Here is a 19639-nt window from a genome sequence, read left to right as displayed (position 1 = left end):
ACCTTCCTTAACTGTTGCTTTATGATGCTTGTTGTGAAGGGAAGGAAACAATGTGGGGTGTAAGGGTGGGTTGCTTAAAGTAAAAGAGAGGTGAGCTTACTTTGATAGAAAGTTCTTGTCAAGTTTAGGTGAGAGAAAATTTAGACAGAAAATAGGTATAATAACGTCCCAGAGTAAACTGAGTTCATGAGATGTAGAGCCCAAGTATAGGGATTATCTATTGGCTGGAAGAGAGGCATGTGTTCTTCTGAGACAGGAGGGAAGGACAATTGAGATGTAGATGTTTCACAGTAAGGGCCTAATATTAGATCATATAGTCCAGTGGTCTCCATTACTGTTTTTAAAACAGGCATTATAATATGATGGTCAGTATAATATGATGTGGGAAAGCATTTAAAAAATATAATAATAAAGAAATCACCTTGGTTACTTTGTTTAAAAAAATACAAATTCTAAGACCTTTCTCTTAAGGATTCTAATTCAGTTCAGTTCAGTTCAGTCGCTCAGTCGTGTCCGACTCTCTGCGACCCCATGAATCGCAGCACGCCAGGCTTCCCTGTCCATCACCAACTCCCGGAGTTCAGTCAGACTCACGTCCATCGAGTCGGTGATGCCATCCAGCCATCTCATCCTCTGTCATCCCCTTCTCCTCCTGCCCCCAATCCCTCCCAGCATCAGAGGCTTTTCCAATGAGTCAACTCTTCGCATGAGGTGGCCAAAGTACTGGAGTTTCACCTTTAGCATCATTCCTTCCAAAGAAATCCCAGGGCTGATCTCCTTCAGAATGGACTGGTTGGATCTCCTTGCAGTCCAAGGGACTCTCAGGAGTCTTCTCCAACACCACAGTTCAAAAGCATCAATTCTTTGGCATTCAGCCTTCTTCACAGTCCAACTCTCACATCCATACATGACCACTGGAAAAACCATAGCCTTGACTAGAAGAACCTTTGTTGGCAAAGTAATGTCTCTGCTTTTGAATATGCTGTCTAGGTTGGTCATAACTTTTCTTACAAGGAGTAAGCGTCTTTTAATTTCATGGCTGCAGTCACCATCTGCAGTGATTTTGGAGCCCAAAAAAATAAAGGCTGACACTGTTTCCACTGTTTCCCCATCTATTTCCCATGAAGTGATGGGACTGGATGCCATGATCTTCGTTTTCTGAATGTTAAGCTTTAAGCCAACTTTTTCACTCTCCACTTTCACTTTCATCTAGAGGCTTTTGAGTTCCTCTTCACTTTCTGCCATAAGGGTGGTGTCATCTGCATATCTGAGGTTATTGAGATTTCTTCCAGCAATCTTGATTCCAGTTTGTGTTTCTTCCAGTCCAGCGTTTCTCATGATGTACTCTGCATATAAGTTAAATAAGCAGGGTGACAATATACAGCCTTGACGTACTCCTTTTCCTATTTGGAACCAGTCTGTTGTTCCATGTCCAGTTCTAACTGTTGCTTCCTGAGCTGCATACAGGTTTCTCAAGAGGCAGGTCAGGTGGTCTGGTATTCCCATCTCTTTCAGAATTTTCCACAGTTTATTGTGATCCACAGAGTCAAAGGCTTTGGCATAGTCAGATGTTTTTCTGGAACTCTCTTGCTTTTTCCATGATCCAGCGGATGTTGGCAATTTGATCTCTGGTTCCTCTGCCTTTTCTAAAACCAGCTTGAACATCAGGAAGTTCACAGTTCACATATTGCTGAAGCCTGGCTTGGAGAATTTTGAGCGTTACTTTACTAGCATGTGAGATGAGTGCAATTGTGCGGTAGTTTGAGCATTCTTTGGCGTTGCCTTTCTGTGGGATTGGAATGAAAACTGCCCTTTTCCAGTCCTGTGGCCACTGCTGAGTTTTCCAAATTTGCTGGCATATTAAGTGCAGCACTTTCACAGCATCATCTTTCAAGATTTGAAAGAGCTCCACTGGAATTCCATCACCTCCACTAGCTTTGTTCATAGTGATGCTTTCTAAAGCCCACTTGACTTCACATTCCAGGATGTCTGGCTCTAGGTCAGTGATCACACCATTGTGATTATCTGGGTCGTGAAGATCTTTTTTGTACAGTTCCTCTGTGTATTCTTTCCACCTCTTCTTAATATCTTCTGCTTCTGTGAGGTCCATACCATTTCTGTCCTTTATCGAGCCCATCTTTGCATAAAATGTTCCTTTGGTATCTCTGAAATAGACAGTGTAGGGAAAGGACATTTCAGGTAGGATAAAAAGCACTTAGAAAGTCATGGACTTTTGAAACACCACAGAAGATTCAGACAATATTAAGTCCCCTTTAGGGCTTCCCTGGTGGCTCAGTGGTAAAGAATATGCCTGCCAATGCAAGAAACATAGGTTCAGTCCCTTATCTGAGAAGATCCCACGTGCCGTGGAGTGACTAAGCCTGTGTGCCACAACTACTGAGCCTGTGCTCTGGAGCCGGAGCCACGACTACTGAGTCCATGTGCCGCAACTACTGAAGCCTGCAGTCTCTAGAGCCCGAGCTCTGCAACAAGAGAAGCCAGCACAACGAGAAGCCTGCATACCACTAGTAGAGGAAAGCCTGTGCAGCAATGAAGACCCAGTACAGTCAAAAATAAATAAATAAAATTTAAAACAAAAAGAAAAAAGTCCCCTTCAAACAACTGTATCTGTATATCTGACGTAGATACAGTTCTTAAAGTGGATTTATAAAGAAGCACTTTGCACAGTGCCCGACATGGTAAACACTCAATAAATTGTAGTTATTGTAGTTATGATTATTATCCTCGTATTTCTTATTTATCTGAAGACTGAGTACTCTGTATTTGTACTGGTTAATTTGCTTCATTAGAATTTTGGAATGAAATAAGCTTAAGAGAAGTCACATAAGCAAGCTGCAATTTATGGTTTTATTTTCACAGGATTTTCTGCCTTCTCTCAGCAATACTACATTTGGGTAATATCTGTTATAAAAAGAAGACATACCGGGATGACTCCATAGATATCTGTAATCCTGAAGTTCTGCCTGTTGTCTCAGAGTTATTAGAAGTGAGTGATTACATTCTCAGTTTTCATTTCAAATACGGGTAACTTTTCAGTTTTTATTTTGTGTAACTATTTTTTATGTATTAATGGGTTAATACTTTTAATTAATAGTGTTACTCCAGACGTTGGAATTATTTATATTATGTGTGCCAGACTGTTTAGAAGATTTGGGTTTTCTCCCCTGCTTCCCTTTATCCCAGATATCTGTAACTCCTAAATTTACTGAATAGGATGAATATTTCACTCTCTACTATATCATGTTCTAGGTCTTTGTAAATTTTCTCCTACATAGTAGGGTGTTGGTCAGATTATTTTGTTTGAAGATGGGGTGTCCAGATGGGTGGAGAAAAGAGTACTGCTATTCCTTTCTTCATGGCTAAATAGGAGTCAAATGTCTTCATGTCCTATGACGTTTCTTCCCACATTAAGTTCCTCATTACCTTACTCTTTCTTCCTGGACTTATGATTCCTCATGTTTTCTCCGCTAACTGCTCATCTTAAAATGGGTGTAGTTTTTAATGGGCCCTCTCTTCTGATAGAACAGGAAATATGTATGTATAAACTCACCTTGAGTATATTCACATATCTCCAAATATTTTTATGTAACTGTCTATATAAAGATAAACTTGATCTACACAACAAAGGAAACTATAAACAAATGGAAAGACAACCTATGGAATAGGAGAAAATATTTCCAAACTATGTAACTGATGGAGGGATATTATATGGTATCACTTATATGTGAAATATAAAAATATGATGTTGTTGTTGTTCATTCGTCCAGTCATGTCCAACTCTTTGTGACCTCTTGGCCTGCAGCACCCCAGGCCTCTCTGTCCCTCACCATCTCCCGAAGTTTGCCCAGTTCATGCCTTTTGAAGTGATGCCATCCAGCCATCATCTCATCTTCTGACACCCTCTTCTCTTGCTCTCAATCTTTCCCAGCATCAGGGACTTTTCCAGTGAGTCAGCTGTTTGCAACAGATGACCAGAGTACTGGAATTTCAACTTCAACATCAGTCCGTCCAATGAGTATTCAGGGTTGATTTCCCTTAAGATTGACTGGTTTGATCTCCTTGCTATCAAAGGGACTCTCATATGATACAAATGAATTTAGTTACAAAATAGGAATACACTCATAGACGTAGAAAACAAATTTATGGTTACCTAAAAGGAAAATGGGAGGGAGGGATGAATTAGGAATTTGGGATTACCTGATACATACTACTATATGTAAAATAGATAAACAATAAGGACCTACTGCATAGCACAGGGAACTGTATTCAGTATTTTATAATAACCTATAATGGAAAGGAATTTGAAAAAGGATATGTATTTATATATATATAAATAAAACTGAATCACTTTGCTGTATACCTGAAACATTGTAAGTCAACTGTGTGTGTGTGTTAGTTGCTTAGATGTGTCCGACTCTTTGCAACCTCATGGACTGTAGCTTGCCAGGCTCCTCTGTCCGTGGGAGTCTCCAGAAAAGAATAATAGATTGGGTAGCCGTTCCTTTCCAAGATTATTTAGGTCAGTACGTTTTCCTTCTTCCCTCTTCACTGAGGTTGTTCCATATATTTGTCATGTAGTTTCCGTGTCGTGGCCTGCATTCTTTCCTGAGATTCCTCCAGCATTGTAAATGATTTGCTAAAAATTTGTGTATCTTAAGATTCATGGATTAGGTATGTGTATATGCATGGATTGTGCCAAGCGCATAATGTTGTGTATCCTCCACTACAGTGTCTTACAAAAGAGTTTCACAGCCCTGAAACTTCCCTGTGTGTCACCTATTCAACCCCTCCCTACAAACTACTGATGTTTTTACTAGCTTTGTAGGTTAGCTTTTTTCAGAATGTAACATAGATTCATATAGTATTAATGTATCAAGTTTTCAGACTGACTTGTTTTACTTAGCAGTATACATTTAAGATTCATCCAGTGTCTTTTCCTAGCTTGATAGCTAATTTCTCTTTATTGCTGAATATTATTCCATAATGTGCATGTATCACAGTTTGCCTGTCCCTTCACCTATTGAAAGTAAAAGTGAAAGTCGCTCAGTCGTGTCTGACTCTTTGCGACCCCATAGACTTTACAGTCCATGAAATTCTCCAGGCCAGAATACTGGAGTGAGTAGCCTTTCCCTTCTCCAGGTGAGCTTCCCAACCCAGGGATCAAACTCAGGTCTCCCGCATTGCAGGCAGATTCTTTACCGGCTGAGCCACAAGGGAAGCCCAAGAATACTGGAGTGGGTAGCCTATCCCTTCTCCAGCAGATCTTCCCCACCCAGGAATCGAACAGGGGTCTCTTGCATTGCAGGCGGATTCTTTACCAGCTGAGCTATTAGGGAATCCCACCTATTGAAGAACATGTTAATTATTTCCAATTATTTTTTTTTTTTTTAACAATTATTCAGTTCAGTTCAGTTCAGTTCAGTCACTCAGTCATGTCTGACTCTTTGCGACCCCATGGATCGCAGCACGCCAGGCCTCCCTGTCCATCACCAACTCCCGGAGTTCACCCAGACTCACGTCCATCGACTCAGTGATGCCATCCAGCCATCTCATCCTCTGTCGTCCCCTTCTCCTCCTGCCCCCAATCCCTCCCAGCATTAGAGTCTTTTCCAATGAGTCAACTCTTCACATGAGGTGGCCAAAGTGCTGGAGTTTCAGCTTTAGCATCATTCCTTCCAAAGAAATCCCAGGGCTGATCTCCTTGAGAATGGACTGGTTGGATCTCCTTGCAGTCCAAGGGACTCTCAGGAGTCTTCTTCAACACCACAGTTCAAAAGCATCAATTCTTTGGCGCTCAGCTTTCTTCACAGTTCAACTCTCACATCCATACATATTAGTAACCTTTTTTTTTTTCCTGTTAAAATATCACTTATTTTTCAAATCTTGGTTCATATACTGCTTCATCGGTTTTAACTGTATTAAATGGTTTAAACTGATTGCATCAGCATAGAACAATTTGCTTCTCCTTAGCATAATTCACTATTGGCTTTGTAACATAGTTAATTGTTTACCAGTTTGTGTCCATTATAAGGTAGTGGCAGTGTTCTTTGAGATCTGTGGATGTGCTTATTTATCTAACCTACAATGTTTTATTATTTTGTACATACCTTGCTGTTTGTTTATTAACTTTGGTGGAATGAGTTAGCCTGGTAGAAGAGGCAGGAGGGAGTACTTTGAATTGGAACTAGACTCACTCATTAGAAAGGAGTTCCAGAACGTGGAGTGTGGTATCTGAAAGCTGTAATTTTGAAGGTCATGAGGGTCAGAAAATAGATCTTTCAGACAGGACTTCTAGGTGATATTTTAGTCGTTCATTTCATATTGTGGTGATACAGAGCATTGTGGCTCGTGATCTTTCTTAGAAGTTTAGGCATTCAGCAAGTACCAAGGCTTCTGGTCCTAGTGAAATATTTCTTTTTTGGTGAGAGACTAATGAGAGCAATTTAGGAAATTTAAAGAGGAATTCAGGTGTTTGTAAAAAAAAAAGGAGTGGGGGGTTGGAATGCAATTCTGAAAATTGGGCTTACCAGTGTTAAAGTTAGACTAACAACTAAGTGTGATTTGATAGCAAATCCCACCTTTTGAATTCAAGCTTCTCAAATTCCTTTTTGTTTGGAGCGGTTCCTCTTTCTAGTTTGGAGTGGTTTGAGGAATGAAGTTTTAATAATAAGTAGAAAGAGGATATCTTCAAAGTCAAGGAGCTAGAGAAGATCTGACAACACCTACCAGAGTGTCCTGCCTATAGTTAGACCTTATTTTTATTTATCATTATTTTATTTAAAAAGTTTTTTTGTCCCTAAGGCTTGTGGGATTTTAGCTTCCCAACTAGGGATTGAACCTTGGCCCTTGGCAGTGAAACCGCTGGGTCCAGACCACTGGATCGCCAGGGAATTCCCCCATGAAGTTTATTTATTTATTTACTTATTTTTTTGGTGGGGGTGGGGGGGTGGGGGCTGCACTGGGTCTTCATTGCTGCATTTGGATTTTCTCTAGTTGTGGCGAGAGGGGGCTTCTCTCTTTATTGTAGTGCACTGGCTTCTCGTTGCGATGGCTTCTCTTGTGGAGCTCGGGCTCTAGCAGGCTTCAGTAGTTGCGGCTCTCAGACTCCAGAGCACAGGCTCAGTAGTTGTAGCACGTGGGCTTAGCTGCTTCATGGCATGTGGGGTCTTCCCAGACTAGAGGTCGAACCCATGTCCCCTGCATTGACAGGCAGATTCTTAACCACTGCCACCAGGGAGGTCCAATAAAATTTAAAGACTATTTGGAAAATTATACAGGTAGCTGATTAAAATTTGAATTCAGTAATATTTTCTTAGGTTGCTTATTAATTCCAAATAAGATTAGTATATTTTATGTGATTATGTTATGTGTGTAGACTTGTGTATGATCATTGTCAAGTTTTAGTGCCAGCATTAAATCAGCTCCTTAAAGTGAATTGGGTAGTTTTTCATTCTTTAAAATCTTTTTTCTGCGTTTAATAGAAGAATCATTAGCAAAGAATAATATGTTTGTTAAAGATATGAATAATGTCAACCCTATGACCAATGGTATTTAATGTTCCTCCAATTAGTTTTGTGTTGACTGATTTTTCAGGGTTTTAAAATCTGGTTTGAGTTAATTTTGATGATTTGTGGTTTTCTGGGAAATAATTTGTTGATTAAATGTTTAAAGCTTACTACTTTTGTATTCATTGTGAATACTTTGTTAATGTTTAAATTATTTTTATCTATGATGTTAGCTTTCTATTCATGTTTCTTAATGTTCTTTCTACTCATGTTTTCTTCTGATACATAATTTGTCTTTCATTTCTTATATACCTATTATGTATTGATTTATATTTTTAACATATTTTCTCTTTTCTGTTAAATTATGAAATATTTTTTAGAATATAATATGTATGAAAAAGGTATAATAAATACCTGTAGACTCAAAATATTATCCAAATAATAAAATATTACATGTAATTGAAGTCCACTGTGTACTTTGCCCAGCAGAAGTATAAATACTACTATGAATTTGTTTTTTTCCAAGTTTTTATTAATTGAAATTTTAAATGCAGTCAAAAGTGCAGAGATCCCCAAGTACCCATTGTTAAGCCTCACCACTTATTAATGTGCCCCATCTCTTTTCATCTGTATCTTTACCTCTGTTCTTTCCCAATTCTTTTAAAACAAATTAAAATAAAATCCCAGTTATCTAAACGCTAAGGGCTATGTTTGTAAAAATATTCATAATAATTAGGAAATTACTGTACAGCACAGGGAACCCTACTCAATACTCTGTGATGGCCTATATGGGAAAAGACTCTAAAAAAAAAGGTGAATATATATATAAAAATATGGCTTTGCATGTGGAACAGTGGTAAAGAATCTGTCTGCCAGTGCAGAAGACGTGGTTTTGATCACCCAGTTGGGAAGATCCCTTGGAGTCAGAAACGGCAACCCACTCCAGTATTCTTGCCTAAAAAATTCCATGGACAGAGGAACCGGATGGGCTGCAGTCCCTGGAGTTGCAAAGTGTCAGACACAACTGAGCAGACATACACGTATATTTACAATGGATTCACCTTTCCACACACTTGAACTGACACAACACTACAAATCATCTATACTCCAAAAATTTTTTTTTTAAATTCACAATATTATTAAAACACCTAAAAATAAATAAGTTGGTTTTTAGTCTCAGCTGATAGATAGAGTGCCTGATGAACTATGGAATGAGGTTCGTGACATTGTACAGGAGACAGGGATCAAGACCAATCCCATAGAAAAGAAATGCAAAAAAGCAAAATGGCTGTCTGGGGAGGCCTTACAAATAGCTGTGAAAAGAAGAGAAGCGAAAAGCAAAGGAGAAAAGGAAAGATATAAGCATCTGAATGCAGAGTTCCAAAGAATAGCAAGAAGAGATAAGAAAGCCTTCTTCAGCGATCAATGCAAAGAAATAGAGGAAAACATCAAAATGGGAAAGACTAGGGATCTCTTCAAGAAAATCAGAGATACCAAAGGAACATTTCATGCAAAGATGGGCTCGATAAAGGACAGAAATGGTATGGACCTCACAGAAGCAGAAGATATTAAGAAGAGGTGGAAAGAATACACAGAGGAGCTGTACAAAAAAGATCTTCATGACCCAGATAATCACGATGGTGTGATCACTGACCTAGAGCCAGAGATCCTGGAATGTGAAGTCAAGTGGGCCTTAGAAAGCATCACTATGAACAAAGCTAGTGGAGGTGATGGAATTCCAGTTGAGCTATTCCAAATCCTGAAAGATGATGCTATGAAAGTGCTGCACTCAATATGCCAGCACATTTGGAAAACTCAGCAGTGGCCACAGGACTGGAAAAGGGCAGTTTTCATTCCAATCCCAAAGAAAGGCAACGCCAAAGAATGCTCAAACTACCGCACAATTGCACTCATCTCACATGCTAGTAAAGTAACGCTCAAAATTCTCCAAGCCAGGCTTCAGCAATTTGTGAACCGTGAACTTCCTGATGTTCAAGCTGGTTTTAGAAAAGGCAGAGGAACCAGAGATCAAATTGCCAACATCCGCTGGATCATGGAAAAAGCAAGAGAGTTCCAGAAAAACATCTATTTCTGCTTTATTGACTATGCCAAAGCCTTTGACTGTGTGGATCACAATAAACTGTGGAAAATTCTGAAAGAGATGGGAATACCAGACCACCTGACTTGCCTCTTGAGAAATCTGTATGCAGGTCAGGAAGCAACAGTTAGAACTGGACATGGAACAACAGACTGGTTCCAAATAGGAAAAGGGGTATGTCAAGGCTGTATATTGTCACCCTGCTTATTTAACTTATATGCAGAGTACATCATGAGAAACGCTGGACTGGAAGAAACACAAACTGGAATCAAGATTGCTGGGAGAAATCTCAATAACCTCAGATATGCAGATGACACCACCCTTATGGCAGAAAGTGAAGAGGAACTCAAAAGCCTCTAGATGAAAGTGAAAGTGGAGAGTGAAAAAGTTGGCTTAAAGCTCAACATTCAGAAAACGATCATGGCATCTGGTCCCACCACTTCATGGGAAATCGATGGGGAAACAGTGGAAACAGTGTCAGACTTTATTTTTTGGGGCTCCAAAATCACTGCAGATGGTGACTGCAGCCATGAAATTAAAAGACGCTTACTCCTTGGAAGGAAAGTTATGACCAACCTGGATAGCATATTCAAAAGCAGAGACATTACTTTGTCAACAAAGGTTTGTCTAGTCAAGGCTATGGTTTTTTCCTGTGGTCATGTATGGATGTGAGAGTTGGACTATGAAGAAGGCTGAGCACCGAAGAATTGATGCTTTTGAACTGTGGTGTTGGAGAAGACTCCTGAGAGTCCCTTGGACTGCAAGGAGATCCAACCAGTCCATTCTGAAGGAGATCAGCCCTGGGATTTCTTTGGAAGGAATGAGGCTAAAGGTGAAACTCCAGTACTTTGGCCACCTCATGTGAAGAGTTGACTCATTGGAAAAGCCTCTGATGCTGGGAGGGATTGGGGGCAGGAGGAGAAGGGGACGACAGAGGATGAGATGGCTGGATGGCATCACTGACTCGATGGACGTGGGTCTGAGTGAACTCCGGGAGTTGGTGATGGACAGGGAAGCCTGGCGTGCTGTGATTCATGGGGTCACAAAGAGTGGGACATGACTCAACGACTGATCTGATCTGATCTGATCTGATATAGTCAGTGTTGAGATTTTCTTTTTTTTAATGATTTCCCTACAATTTCTTGTTTTTCATTGAGTTATAATTGAGATACAACAGTAGTTCCAGCTGTTAAACATAATACAGTATATTTCAAATATACAAAATACAATATATTTCAAAATGATGATAGTAAGTCTAATCAACATCTTTCAGGATACATAGTTACAAAAAGTTTATTTTCTTGTGATTCGGATTTCTAAGACCTCTTTTAGCAACTTTTAAATATGGAATACAATTTTTATTAACTGTTGTTACCATGTTGTGCGTTCCATTCCCATGACGTGTGACCTTTATACTGTATCTGGAAGTTTGTACCTTCTGCCTTGAATTTGTTGTTGTTCAGTTGCTCAGTTGTGTCCGACTCTGCCTCCCCATGGACTACAGCATGCCAGGCCTCGCTATCCTTCTCTGTCTCCCAGAGTTTGCTCAAACTCATGTCTATTGAGTTGGTGATGCTATCCAACCATCTCGTCCTCTGTAGCTCCCTTCTCCTCCTGCCCTCAATGTTTCCCAGCATCAGGGTCTTTTCCAGTGAGTCGGCTTTGCTCATCAGGTAGCTAAAGTATTGGAGTTTCAGCTTCAGCATCAGTCCTTCCAATGAATCAGTTCAGTTCAGTCACTCAGTCATGCCTGTCTATTTGCGACCCCATGAACTGGAGCATGCCAGGCTTTCCTGTCCATCACCAACTTCCAGAGTCCACCCAAACCTATGTCCATTGTGTTGGCAATGCCATCTAATCATCTCATCCTCTGTCGTCCCCTTCTCCTCCCACCCTCAATCTTTCCCAGCATCAGGGTCTTTTCAAATGAGTCAGCTTTCCACATCAGGTGGCCAAAGTATTGGAGTTTCAGCTTCAGCATCAGTCCCTCCAATGAACACCCAGGACTGATCTCCTTGAGGATGTACTGGTTGGATCTCCTTGCAGTCCAAAGGACTCTCAAAAGTCTTCTCCAACACCACATTTCAAAAACATCAATTCTTCTAAATATTCAGCGTTGATTTCCTTTAGGATTGACTGATTTGATCTCCTTGCTGTCCAAGGGACTTACAAGCATCTTCTCCAGCACCACGGTTTGAAAGCATCGACTCTTTGGTGCTCGGCCTTCTTTATAGTCCAACTCTCATGTCCGTACATGACTAATGGAAAAACCATAGCTTTGCCTATATGGACCTTTGTCAGCAAAGTGATGTCTCTGCTTTTTAATATGCTATCTAAGTTCATCAAAACTTTTCTCCCAAGGAGCAAGCATCTTGTAATTTCATGACTGCAGTCACTGTTGCAGTGATTTCGAAGCCCAAGAAAATAAAATCTGTCACTGTTTCAATTTTTTCCCTATCTATTTACCATGAAGTGGTTGGACCAGATGTCATGATTTAGTTTTTTGAATGTTGAGTTTTAAGCCAGCTTTTTCACTCTCCTCTTTGCTTTCATAAAGAGGCTCTTTAGTTCCTCTTCACTTTCTGCCCTTAGGGTAGTGTCATCTGCATATCTGAGGTTATTGATATTTCTCCTGGCAATCTTGATTCTAGCTTGTGCTTCATCCAGCTTGGCATTTCGCATTATGTACTGTCCATATAAGTTAAATAAACACGGTGACCATGTACAGCCTTGACGTACTCCTTTCCTAATTTTGAGCCAGTCCATTGTTCTATGTCCAGTTCTAACTGTTTCTTCTTGACCTGCACACAGAAGACAGGTATTTCCATCTCTCTAAGGTCTTAATTTTCCAGTTTGTTGTGATCAGCGTAGTCAAAGGCTTTAGTGTAGCCAATGAAGCAGATTTTTTTTTCTGTAATTTCTTGCTTTTTCTATGATCCAGTGGATGTTGGCAATTTGCTCTCTGGTTCCTCTGTGTTTTCTAAATCTAGCTTGTACAGCTGGAATTTCTCGGTTCACATACTGTTGAAACCTAGCTTGAACGATTTTGAGCATTACCTTGCTAGCATGCGAAATGAGCACAAATGTATCATAGCTTGAACATTCTTTGTCATTGCCTTTCTTTGGGATTGGAATGAAAACTGACCTTTTCCAGTCCTGTGGCCGCTGCTGAGTTTTCCAAATTTGCTGGCACATTGAGTGTTGCACTTGAACAGCATCATCTTTTAGGACTTGAAATAGCTCAGCTGAAATTCCATCACCTCCACTAATTGAATTTAGTTTTTATCATTCTCATTCTTATTTTTATATTTTCAAAATAGATGTGTCCATGAAGAATATATAGTTTTGTTCTGAATGGTTTCACACTTTATATGTGTTACACTGTATGTATCATTCTAAAACTTGACTTTTTCACTTCATATTTTGTTTTTAAGATTTTTCAGTGTTGGCTTATATATTCTAGATTCTTATTTGAGCTGTTGTATAAAATTCTCTTATATGAATAATACATAATTTTTTTTTTTTAGTGGGGAGTGAGGTTATTTGTAATTTTCCATTTATAGATAGTAGTATAATAGGCCTTGTACATGTATCCTTGTTAACATGTGTGAGAATTATTCTAGGATATAATTAGAGGAGAAAAATCTTGGGTATGGTATATACACATATTGAGCTTTATTGTTACTGACATACTACTGTCGATAGTGGTTATACCAATTTATATAAGGGTATGGAAGTCACCTTTGCCCACGTTGTTGCCAGTTTACATTTGTTTGTTCCTTTAAAAACATTTCTTACATCTGTTGCATAGGTCATTCATTTTCCGATGTTCAGTTTTAATAATAATTGCTTGTATGAAGAAATAAATACTCCTCAGAATATTACAGTTTTTTTTTTATCATATATGTTTTTTCTTAGTTTTGTCATTTTGTGTAATCTGCATTATTGATAATTTGATTCTTGAACTATTTTGAATATGTCTGAAAGGTTGAGGTTTTTACATTTAAACTTTGGCTATTCATCTTGTGAAGTTAATTTGCCTCAATACGTTTCTGTTGTTTGGAATTTGAAGATTCAGCAATGGATGCTCCAAAAGAAGGTTTATTTTCTTTATGGTGTAATCTTATTTTAAAACATGATTGACTTGTCATGAGTTTGCTGGTGGCAGGGTAATGACTCACTATTGTTTTTATAAGTATAAAAACATGAACTGAAGTGATACATGAGAAATTCATGATTATTTTGGCTTCTGTAGAGAGAGTAAGAATAAAGGAAGTATCAACTTTATTTTGAAGTTTAACATCTGTAAGTGAAAATAAACATCTGAAACATCAATAACTATCCATTGTAATGTTCTTGGGATTCAAGAAGTATTGTTGTGCTGTCCCTGGTGGTCCAGTGGCTAAGACTCCATGCTCCAAAAGCAGGAGACCTGGGTTTGATTACTGGTCAGGGAGCTCAGATCCCATATGCCACAACTTAGACTTGGTGCAGCCAGATAAATTCAGTTAATAAATAAGAATTAAGAAAAAAAAATTTGTTGTTTTTTAGTCCTTGTATCCAGGTTGTGGGATTATGACTGACTGTCTTGAAATATTTTTTGTGCTATTGTATATTTTTCATACTCTGCACAATGAAACATGTTTCTCTGTTATGATCAGAAAGAAAACTTTAGAAAGACCAAACTGTCTTATTTACCTTTTGTGTCTTTTTTGTGGGGAAGAAGGGTGAGTGGGACACTTAAATTCCACTTTGACCAGAAATTAAATTGCCCAGTGTATTGTCTTTTTGTTTTTTTTCTATTGCATTTTTGCTTTTCTCATTATTTTTTTTTCTGTTTGACATTTCAATAATTAATTCAACCATTGTTATAAATCTTATATTGAATTTACTTTTCTGCTTTATAGGTTAAAGAAGAGATGCTATTCGAAGCACTAGTTACAAGGAAGACCGTGACAGTGGGAGAAAAGCTTATTTTACCATACAAACTGGCAGAGGTATGATTAGATTTTCTTTGAAATCAGGGAACTCTAAATGCTTTTTGAAGTTTAGGTTTATATTCTTGCTCTTAATAGAATGAAAATGGCAGTAGTGTTGATTGAAATATTTTCTGGGCTCTTGAAACTTGCTTATGAATTTTCTATAAACTTGGAAACTTTTAAAGTTGAATGTGACTTTAAACAGTATGCTTACATTTTTCTCTAATGATCTTAATCTCATCACCATTTTTAATTTTCATTTGATTTATATGGGTAGGTAGCAGTATTTGACACAAATGATTTTTCCTTCTTGAGCACATCATATCTCCTGGCACATCATACTCTTGGGTTACTTTTTCATTGTTGGCCACTCCTTTGCAGTTCTTTTTGTTTGTTTGTTTTTCTTCTTCCTGACTCTGTTGATAGAGGATGGGGTTCCGTCTTTGTCTTTTCCTTCTGTATACTTTTTATCTCAATTGTCTCACTCAGTCCCATGGCTTTAAATATTATCTGTATAGTAAGGCTTCCATTAAAGTTTTATTGCTACAGAGAGCCAGTATTACTGTTTTACCACTCAAGTATATGAAAGTGAAGTGAAGTGAAAGTCGCTCAGTCGTGTCCGACTCTTTGTGACCCCATGGGCTATGCAGTCCATGGAATTCTCCAGGCCAGAATACTGAAGTGGGTAGCCTTTCCCTCCTCCAGGGGATCTTCCCTTCCCAGGGATCGAACCCAGGTCTCCCACATTGCAGGTGGATTCTTTACCAGCTCAGCCACAAGGGAAGCCCAAGAATACTGGAAGTATATAGGAGTAGGAAAATTATTGAAAGGTCTACTACTTTATGGTGAAATTTTACAAAAATGATGAGAAATCATAGTGATGATTATTATAAAGATAGGATAAGAATATGAGACTAGAAGACATGGAGGTGGGAAAATAGTAATTTAAGTGTAGAGAATGCTTTCTAGGCAGACGTTGATCCATTTATCCCTTATTTTTTGGGTCTCTCCTGATTGTACCTGTGAGTCCACGTTTCTTCATTATTCAGGTATCTTATGTCATATTTTATAGTTGCCAACTTTGAGAGTGCCTTTGTAGACCACAGAAAAAGTCAAACCGTTTAAGAGTTTTGTTGTTCTTTTACATAAATCAATGCTTTTATATTTTCTTTCTCAACTTTTTTGATTATTAAATATTTGTTATGTTATTTGCATCTTTTAACTTTAAATTCAGCTTTCTGAGATTATTTTTGTTGCCCCTGTTTTATTTTGGTTTATGTTTGTTTGGTCTGGAAGATCCACTGGAGTAGGAAATGGTACCCCAGTCCAGTATTCTTGCCTGGAAAAATCCATGGGCAGAGGAGCCTGTGGGCTGCATCCCTTGGGGCTGCAAAGAGTCAGGCACGATTGAGGGACTGAGCACGTTTGTTTGGTATATTTATTTATTTAGTAAATATTTGAAAAAGCTTTTTGTGCCTAGAATTGTGCTAGGCATTATGGGTAAAATGAAGAGCAGTCCTTAAGGATTTTAGTATTTTATCTGAAGAGCAATGGAAAGAAGTGTTTTAAGCAAAAAAGTTGCCTTAGAGTTTTTTTTTTCCTTTTTTTTTTTTTAGGACAGTCTGACAGCAATGTGAACAATCAGTTGGAGGAGAATGTGTTAGTTTCCTGTAGCTGTGTAACAAGCTTTAGTGACTTAATACAACACAACGTTATTATCAGAAAGTTTCTGTGGATCTGGGGCTGGGTTAGCTGGGTCCTCTGCTCAGGGTTTCACCAGGCTGAAGTCAAGATATTCTTGATGGCTGTTTTATAATCTGAGACTCAACATCCTCTTTCAGGTTCACAATTTGTTGGCAGGATTCACTTCCTTATAGGACTGAGGTCCATAATTTCTTGTTTGCTGTCAGGGGCCATTCTCAGCAGCTGTAGTGTACTTGGCATTTCCTATCACGTGGTCCTGTACACAACACAGCAGTTTACTTCTTCAGGTCCAACATGAGAACCTCTGATGCATGAGCTCACTCCCTAGTAAGCCACCTCTACCTGGGACAGTATCTCTTGTGTTGACTAAAAATTTCAGCTGATTTGGGGCCATAATTATATATTTAAAATCCCTTCACCTTTGTCATATAACATAAGATAGTTATAGGAGTGAAATCCATCATCTTTACAGTCTTTTTGTCACTAATTGTGAGGGGATTTAGAGAGGGAGGGGATTTAGAGAGCTTTTATACTCAGTGATGGGAGTCTTGGGAACCATCTTAGGATTCGAACACAGAGGGCAAGAGTGAATGTGCAAAGATGAGTTTGGAGGCTGTAGTAGTTACTACTCCTGAGGAGAAAGATGCTTGCTGCTGTATCTAGAAAGGTGACATTCTGATAGGGAGAAATGGGTGTATTTAAAAATTTAGAAGATTAAGTCAACAAGATTTGGCAAAGAGTTCTTAGTGGGAATCAGGGAGGAAGAAGGAGACATCAGGCATGAATCCTGATTTTGTGGTACCTACAACTATAAGAATATTGGTAACATTCAGTAAGACAGGAAACACTAAACAAGATCTTGTTTGAGTGGGAAAATAATTAATTGGTATTTGGGCTAAGAGTCGGACACGACTGAGTGACTTCACTTTCACTTTTCACTTTCATGCATTGGAGAAGGAAATGGCAACCCACTCCAGTGTTCTTGCCTGGAGAATCCCAGGGATGGGGGAGCCTGATGGGCTGCCATCTCTGGGGTCGCACAGAGTTGGACACGACTGAAGCGACTTGAGAGCAGCAGCAGAGCTGTTTGAGGTCAAGCTATGACAAGACTGCATTTCAGAGAAAAGAGGCTAAAAGTGTAATATTGGGAATTTTTGTGCAAAAAGGCATATTCATATATTTGAATTTTCTCTGAATCTTTTAATTTGATATGAAGAGTTGTCCTTTAACGAAAAATTCAGCTCATTTATATTGATTATGGCAACTAGCATGTTTTCTTATTCTATGTTTTAAAATATTTTGCTTTTGCTGAATTTAATCAGATTTTCTTAATCCCATATTCCCCCCCCACCACCCCTCAGAAGCATAGAATGATTATTCTCTCTATATATTCTGCTATTGATTTTCTTGATATTTTAAAGATACTTGGTTGATCACTTGCCTAAGAATAGAATTTTAGGTCCACATTATTTTTTCTCTCAGAACTTCTAAACATTTTCCAATTATTTTCAAGTTTTAATTGTTGGATAGAGAATTTGATACCTGTTTTCTCTTTTTCTTTGTAGGTAATAGTGTGTTCTAGCAACTTGAAGCTTTTTTTTTTTCACTTAAATTTAGAAATTCATTCATCATTTATATGTAGTCAGTTGTAGTCTTGTCTCCATTTTACAGTTGTAAGATAAGATTGTAGCCTAAGCGTTTCAGCAAGTTGACAAATCTCAAATTGTTAGAATAAGTAAGAAACTGAAATTGGAATATAGTCGAGCTCTTAATCAATGCTCTGTACCTACTCTAATATATAAACATCAAAATAAGTTCCTAAATAATAAATATGTAAATTATTAGGATCTGTTTTTTTAAGTGATAGTATTCAGTTGTCTAAGACATGTGCTTCCCCAACTCTCTTTTTAGGTTGTAGTGCCTTCCAAAAGTTGAATTTTCTTTAATATTCTTCATTTTTTAGATCAGTTTTGGGTTTTCCCCAAAACTGAGTATAGATACAGAGTTTCCCTAAACTGGGGAAAGCTTGAGATGAGGGAAAAAAACAAATCACAATAACTCCATAATGAAAGAATTGTTAGTGTTTGGGGAGGAAGAAATTCTAGATGTTACTGTGGATGACAGGCTGAAGACAACTAGGAATGTAATTGTGGTGATATTACTATTGTTTCAAGTGTCTGACTAGGATTCCACAGATAACGGATGCTGTTTGCTAACAGGTTTATTCCTATGCCTGGAATAGTCTTCCTCACTTTAGCTGGCAAAGTTCATTTGTTAATAAACTTCCTATTCTACTTTCTTTACTAGATGAAATATATACCCCAATTTTTAGTAAAACTATTTTGAATTGAGTGACCTACATTTTGCTTTTTTAATCTTTCATGGAAGTTTTACCCTGGATTTCCTGAGTTTGATTAAATTAATGAGTATATATAGAAAACTTCAATTATAAATTATTTATATTGAGATAAAAATTAATTTCTATTTCAAGATAATAAGCTTTTTTTTTTTTCCCCAGATTGTTGCCAATTTTATTTGGATTCCTAACTTTTTTTTTCCCCCTAGGCTGTGACAGTGAGGAACTCTATGGCTAAGTCTTTATATAGTGCCCTGTTTGACTGGATCGTTTTTCGGATTAATCATGCACTTATGAATAGTAAAGATTTGGAGCAAAATACCAAGGTAGACATATGTTGGACTCTAATATATTTTTCCTGAAAAACTGTTTTAATAAAATGGTTAATGCATGACATTTAAAAACACAGAATTATATATAGCAATACGTATCACCTTATAGTATTTCCTGCTGTTTCTCTCCTTACTACTGTTTCTGTGACCCTATTCAGGGAAACCATTCTTTCTGTGTGTCAGAGCTTTTACTCTATGTCCTTACTTTCCTGTAGATGTACCCCTACAGAGTTGCTTTTAAATGTAAAAATAGGATCATGCTGCCTGCATTGTTTCTAATTTGTGTTTTTTTAACCTAGCTATGTCTTGATGTATAGCTGGACCTCATTATTTTTAATATTGTAACTATATAATATGCATATGTAGCATAAATTACCCCATTCAAATACATTTTTTATTGTTATAAATGATTATGTAACAGATATTCTTTGTGCCCATTTCTCTAGAATAAAATCCTCAAATTGTTAGACTTAAGGATACATATGTATTTTAAAAGTTTGGTTGCTACTGCTAAGTGGCTTTTCAAAAAAGACTACACCTCGTTAGTGATGAATGAAAGTGCCTGTTTCCCTGTAACTTTACTCAGTTGAATATTATCAGTATTTTCATCTTGCTAATCTGATAAGGGGGACTATTTTATTATG

At 38.0% G+C, this 19639-nt stretch overlaps 1 protein-coding gene across 12 annotated transcripts in view; it reads left to right on the top strand.

Annotated features, from left to right (window-relative positions):
- The window catches only part of MYO9A (myosin IXA), a 255948-nt gene that overhangs the window by 91688 nt on the left and 144621 nt on the right, over nt 1-19639 (top strand). For all 12 annotated transcript variants that reach the window (XM_055536880.1, XM_055536869.1, XM_055536874.1 and 9 more), the window contains 3 exons: nt 2881-3007; nt 14532-14621; nt 18873-18989. In XM_055536880.1, coding sequence (XP_055392855.1) covers nt 2881-3007; nt 14532-14621; nt 18873-18989 — 334 coding nt within the window. The remainder of the gene's footprint in view (nt 1-2880; nt 3008-14531; nt 14622-18872; nt 18990-19639) is intronic.

This window comes from Bubalus kerabau, chromosome 10 (assembly GCF_029407905.1).
Source record: "Bubalus kerabau isolate K-KA32 ecotype Philippines breed swamp buffalo chromosome 10, PCC_UOA_SB_1v2, whole genome shotgun sequence".
NCBI lineage: Eukaryota > Metazoa > Chordata > Mammalia > Artiodactyla > Bovidae > Bubalus > Bubalus kerabau.
Note: the sequence above shows the minus strand (reverse complement) of the source record. Positions and strands in the feature narration are given on the sequence as shown.